Raw genomic sequence first — 6,302 nt, 5'->3', positions numbered from 1 at the left:
CCTAAGTGCTTCTCCCAGCAACCACTTTAATACTTTGAAGTAGGACTACTAGACAACGCTGCCTGCAGACCGGTACGGCATGACCTGTATACACATGTTGCACACATTCATGCTGTACTACATAATTACATTGATTCCTGCTGATAGCAGTGATGCACAGTTCCCCATCACTGACCCTTTTGATCACTTACGAGATTCCTTCCCTATTCATCCGTCCTACCTCGCACACAGTCAAATGGCCTTTCCAACCGCTGTCCTCTTACTTAGTCTTAGTAATCTTCCCGCCCCATTAGCCAGCCTGCCATTCACATTAGTTTCCTTCATACTGTTAGATTGCATTCCTGTTACCTAATTGTTGCTCGCTACTTAGGCCCATTCTTCCTCCTACCTATTCCATTCACGTTATCTCCTTGTACGTCTTCTCCTTGCACTACTATTTCTCCCCTTGCCATGTATATGCTGTCTATGCTATATAAGCCCTATCTGCTCTACCAGAGATCAGTTTAGTTTAGTTTAGTTTTTAGTTTTAGTTTAGAGAGAACAGAACAGAGTCCCTCCTGGCAGATTGAGCCGGAGCAGTTGTATTCCTTTCAGTGTCCCTCCAGGCAGATTGAGCCGGAGCAGTTGTATACATAACTTCAGGCAGATTGAGCCGAAGAACATAATATTAACCAGTCTTCTTGTGTGTGCCTCCTGATACCACTCGGCGACCTATTACACTGGTGGCAGCGGTGGGATTGCCTTAGATCACGCATATCACACTTACCACAAGTTACCCGTCATGTGTCACACTTCGTAGGATGTTTAACCTTTGTTATTTCCCTTGATCTCTTTAGTTCCGTATTTCCACTGATGATCGGAGCGTGAAAATCCATTTTGGAAACACACAAAACAAAACCTTGAACAAATTGTCATTTTGCGTGGTGATGTCTGCGGCATTCATACTTTTCATAGCTAATATTTATTATTAAATTAACAAGGAGAAACACTTTTATTGCGCGGAACGTCGGTTCTTGTTTTGTAAAGAAAAACAGTTCTTTCTTTAAAATGTCGCTCATCTTCTAGAAGATATACTGTGCGGCTTGGGAGTTCACACATGATTCAAAATATGTGAGTTCCTTTGTTTCTGTATGTAACTTTGATCCCATAAGTGGTATTGTACAGTCCCGTTCTAGTCCATGTCAAATAACCCAAAATTTCTAATAATAAGATAATTATGATGTGCAATTGTAAAACTCGGATGTTGAGCCATAAATAAATGTAGAAAGGAAAAAGACATTAGTGATACGAGTTAAGAGTAACTCTCCATCACTGTAACATGATACTTTATACAGTCAGAAAGTGCAATAACTAGGCACAAAACTGACAGAGTACTGAGACATTCGACGTTCTGACACCTAGCTTCAACACATCTCCGTAGCGCTAACCGACAGCCTTCCAACTTGGAAGGTTCAAGGTTATGGAAAAGACCAAAGAGGGGAAGGCAAGCGCAACGAAAACGAGCAAAAGCTACAGTCCCAACGGAACAAAGAATGTCGATTGTTACTGGACCGGATTCTTTGTTCCGTTGGGACTGTAGCTTTTGCTCGCTTTCGTTGCGCTTGCCTTCCCCTCTTTGGTCTTTTCCATAACCTTGAACCTTCCAAGTGGGAAGGCTGTCGGTTAGCGCTACGGAGATGTGTTGAAGCTAGGTTTCAGGACGTCGAATGTCTCAGTACTCTGTCAGTTTTGTGCCTAGTTATTGCACTTTCTGACTGTATAAAGTATCATGTTACAGTGATGGAGAGTTACTCTTAACTCGTATCCATAATGTCTTTTTCCTTTCTATAATTATGATGAAGAAAGAAAAAGGACAAAATGTTACGAGTTATGACAAACTGTCCACCAACGTAACCAGATCTTTCTTATACAGTCAGCGAGTGCGACAAAATGGTACAAAACTGACAAGGAGTACTGAGACATTTGTGTCATAATAATTATTATGTAAGCACATTTGCTTTGCCCCTACAAGAGGCTTGTTTACTGAGACATTCGGGGTCCTGACAACTAGCTCCAATACTTCTCCAAGGTGCAAACCAACACCCTTCCAACTTGGAAAGCTCAGGTTCGGAAAGGTCCACGAGGGGAAGGACAGAGTTTATTACATAAACTTGAGCCGCCCAAGTTGGGTGGTCTGTTGCTTTGCGTCGTCGAGTTGTAGTGAAGCCATTAGTCTTACTAGTTTCGTCATCATCCAGTAACTTTCGTCATTCTTAGTTGCCGTGACACGTAGCTCGTGCTCTTTATCGTTGCGCTTTCCTTCCCCTCTTGGAACTTTCCGAACCTGAGCCTTCCAAGTTGGAAGGTTGTTGGTTTGCACGTTGGAGAAGTGTTGGAGCTAGGTGTCAGGTCGCCGAATGTCTCAGTACTCCTTGTCAGTTTTGTGCCATTTTGTCGCACTCGCGGCCTGTATAAGATCTGGTTACGTTGGTGGACAGTGTGTCATAACTCGTAAAAATTTTCCTTTTCCTTTCTTCAGTATAACTATATTGGCTCACCATCCGAGTTCAAATAAAATAATTATTGCCTTTGATCCTTGAAGGGTGGTGGCGTTCCTACGGATGCGAAAAAGAACCGTAAACTTTTTCTGTTGCCTTTGTGCTCCGTCCATTCAACACCACAAACAAAAACAGAGCTGCATAGCCAGTGGCTGAAAATGGTGAAGTCTAGTCTAGACACTAATGCTGTTCTATGACCTAAGGGGTGTAGGGCCACCAACTACATTTTCACAACTCTACATCTCATCGTATCACATCTCTTCACACCTCATCTCTTCATACCACATCTCTTCACACTTCATCTCTTCACACCTCATCTCTTCATACCTCATCTCTTCATACCTCATCTCTTCATGCCTCATGTCTTCACACCTCATATCTTCATGCCTGATCTCCCCACATACTTGTCCCTAGTAGGCCTAGACTCACACCATCGCCTCATCCTATCCCTTTCCTCATCGGCATGACATAATTCCAAATCAGAATTGGGTGTGAAGACTACATAAGAGAGATGGGCGTGGGTTGGGTTTTTGTATTATAAAGCGATCCTGTCAGCTTTCCTATTATCCTATGTATGTGATTGAGTGTATGCGCGTGATTTCACAAGATTATAATATTGTGAAAAGTATAATTTCAGTGCCAGAAATAGTGGTGAACTGTGTTGATGTGCAGATTTTGCGCATTATTCTTCCAATTACTAAAGAGAAACACCAGCTGTTTACTAATTTCAAAACTATTGAATACAACTACGGAGTGTTGTCTTCCTATTTGAACTGACTTCTTGTTACTTCGAAGCATTTTATTTGTTGTTTTGATTAGGAAACCTTGCAGTGCTGGAAGAAGAATTACGGTTGTGAGAATTGTTCGAAGTAGGTAAATCATGAACGACTGTGACTGGACTTCGGAGGAGAGTGACGACTCTGATGTACTCTCACCACTGCAGCCATTAGTAATATGGTCAAGCAGAAGGTCAACCGCGTGTCCTCCACTGCCAACTGCACCATCTTATAGTACACCGTACTCAGCTCTTCACCACGTATACTCCAATAGTGGTAATCAAGTAGCCACATCAGAAGTCTCCTCTTCCCAGTTTTCTCTTCAGAATACCGCATTCAACCCCTGGGAATCACGAACATCTTGCGCCGGTGTTCCTCAAGATCATGTACCCAAGGACATGGTGACAGATAAAATCAGGGACCATCGACCAGAAATCCAGAGGAACAAGGATACAAAGACCAGTGTTGCTTCAACTACAGCTGTCGAAAACCCATGTTTGGATTCCTTGACATCAGCAACGGACAAGGATCAAATTTCGCAAGGTAACAGTACCACAACCGTTAACTGCTATCCCGAAGCCGTTTCAGATCAGTACACAGGCTACGAGGAAGTAGCGTTTCACAATGAATATGGCAAGAACTACAGCAAATCTGCTGGTTTGAACGTTCACGCAAGGCTTGTACACAACTTTGGCAATTTTCCATTGTCTTCTTCAGTGGCTAGCTTACCCACGGATTCCGATCATCACGATCTTGAAATAAACAACACTCATCACGCGTCTGAACCTTTTTCTGAGAAAGTTTGTCAACTTCAATCTGACCTTCTCCAACCAGAAGATACACTCTGCGAAGAAACCGGAAAGTCCCTTGATCGCCAGCCCGATAGGCTTGATCGCGAACATTCACATCCTGGAGAAAAGCAATATAGATGTAAGCATTGCGATCAATCTGTTTCTACTCCGTCTTGCCTAAGTTCTCATCAATGTACACATCCAGAAGGGAAATCGTTCAAGTGTAAAGAGTGTGACAAAATGTTCACCACGCAACATAAGCTTACCCGACATGCACGACTTCACTCAGTAGGCAAAGCGTTTCCGTGCAAGTACTGCGCAAAGCTATTCCGTGACAAACACGGCCTACATGTTCATGAACGTATCCATACCGGGAAGAAGCCGTTCACGTGTGGTTACTGTGATCAAATGTTTCGCCGTAATACCCATCTTAGAATTCATGAACGTAGCCATACTGGAGAGAGACCATATAAGTGTAAATCGTGCGATAAGTCATTCACGGCGAAAGCAAATCTCACGGTGCATCAGCGCATCCATACTGGAGAAAGACCATACAAGTGTAAATCATGCGAGAAGTCATTCACGAAGAAATCAGATCTCACCCGGCATCGACGCAGCCATACTGGAGAGAGACCATACAAGTGTAACCTGTGTAGCAAGTCATTCAAGACGAAATCAAATCTCACCGTGCATCAACGCATCCATACTGGTGAGAAACCATACAAGTGTAAAGTATGTGGCATGGCATTTCGGGAAATGTCATCTCTCAAATATCATCAACGAATCCATGCTTGAGAGTAACCATTTTCGTGTAAGGACTGTGGAAAGTCTTTCACTAAGAAATCCAGCCTAACACGTTATGAGTGGATCCATCCCTGAGAGAACCTGAACATGTACAATCGATTGTGACGAGATTTCAATGCGAAAAGAAACATGGAAGACCATGGAAATACAAAACACAGAAAACAGCAGTATCGTTTCAAGATTATGGGAAATGCTATTAACCTAGTAAAGAGCATTTAAAACATTATTCCTTGTTTATGCTTCAAACGCTTCAAACTCTCTAACTCGTTTTCTTATAGGCATTTTTTGGTAACTGTTCAGTTACAGTTATTGCTCTGCGTGCACCGTCATATCCTGAATTATCTGCAAACACATGTACTATGATTCTGTTTGCGCTTTCATGTATCGTTCAACGTAATACATATTTGTTGAAATATACAATTTGTCCTCGTACGTTCCTGTTGTCGTCTTCTTTTTTCTTGCATTATCGTTGTCTACCATACACGCGGGATGGTGTGCTAGTAATTTCCTTCTGGTTATATTCACTCAATGAGTTAGGAGAAATTACAGAATGGAGTAGGACGTCTGTATAATGGCGACCTATGCTAAGCACTGTAATCTTCTAGTCGTAGTGAATTCAACCGGTTTCGTAAACTGTACTTTTTAATATTGTGATTTGTTTATTATCGCGATAATTGATGGAATACATGGTAGTTTAGTAGGTGTGTTGCGGTGATGTTTTCACCTGACATGTGAGCCGATAATTCTTAGGTGTGTTCATTTCTTGCTCTACTTTCGTTGTGTTTGCATTTGTGTGTGCGCTTGTCCGTTTGTGTGTATGATTGTCGCTGTGAATGTCGGTTTATTGTTCTATTGTAGCCGGATACTATGACGTCTTTCAAAGTAGAGCTGCTGTTAGCTCATCGTAGAGCTGCAATGCTAATGGATGTTATATAGCTCAAGGCAGAGCCGCAGAAAATGGCCAGATAACACCAGTTGTGAGAGTGTTTGCTCAAAGTAGAGATGCTAATAGCTAAACGTAGAGCTGCTGTAAGCTCAAATTAGAGCTGCTGTTAGCTCAAAGTAGAGCTGCTGTTAGCTCGTCGTAGAGCTGCAATGCTGATGGATGTAATATAGCTCAAGGCAGAGCCGCGGGAAATGGCTAGATAACACCAGATGTGAAAGTGAACCCGATCAGTTCCTACCATTATTATCATGATGGTCTGAATACGTTGGATAGGGAGGGATGGGGGGGGGGGGAAGAAACACTGCAGAAGGACGATCTGTTGTCTGGAAGAACACAACAGGGCAAGCAAGATTTTTTTCTTTTCAGCAAAACGAGTTGGGTGCCATCATTTTGTGATTATGCAGCAAAACATAGCGCATGACGTCAGTCTTGAAGGCAGTATAGATCC

At 42.6% G+C, this 6,302-nt stretch overlaps 1 protein-coding gene across 1 annotated transcript; it reads left to right on the top strand.

Annotated features, from left to right (window-relative positions):
* The first annotated feature begins 3,502 nt into the window (after nt 1–3,502).
* Nucleotides 3,503–5,391, top strand: LOC135825858 (zinc finger protein 664-like). The gene has a single exon (XM_065338493.1). The coding sequence runs from the start codon at nt 3,712–3,714 to the stop codon at nt 4,897–4,899; it is 1,188 nt and encodes a 395-aa protein (XP_065194565.1). The 5' UTR covers nt 3,503–3,711; the 3' UTR covers nt 4,900–5,391.
* The last annotated feature ends 911 nt before the right edge of the window (nt 5,392–6,302 follow it).

Source organism: Sycon ciliatum, chromosome 10 (genome assembly GCF_964019385.1).
Source record: "Sycon ciliatum chromosome 10, ocSycCili1.1, whole genome shotgun sequence".
NCBI lineage: Eukaryota > Metazoa > Porifera > Calcarea > Leucosolenida > Sycettidae > Sycon > Sycon ciliatum.
The sequence above is the reverse complement of the archived record's forward strand: the minus strand, read 5'-3'. Positions and strand labels throughout refer to the sequence as shown.

Bases quoted from the DNA above. Each gene is read 5' to 3' on its own strand.
- LOC135825858 (XM_065338493.1), top strand. From the start codon at position 3,712: ATGGTGACAGATAAAATCAGGGACCATCGACCAGAAATCCAGAGGAAC.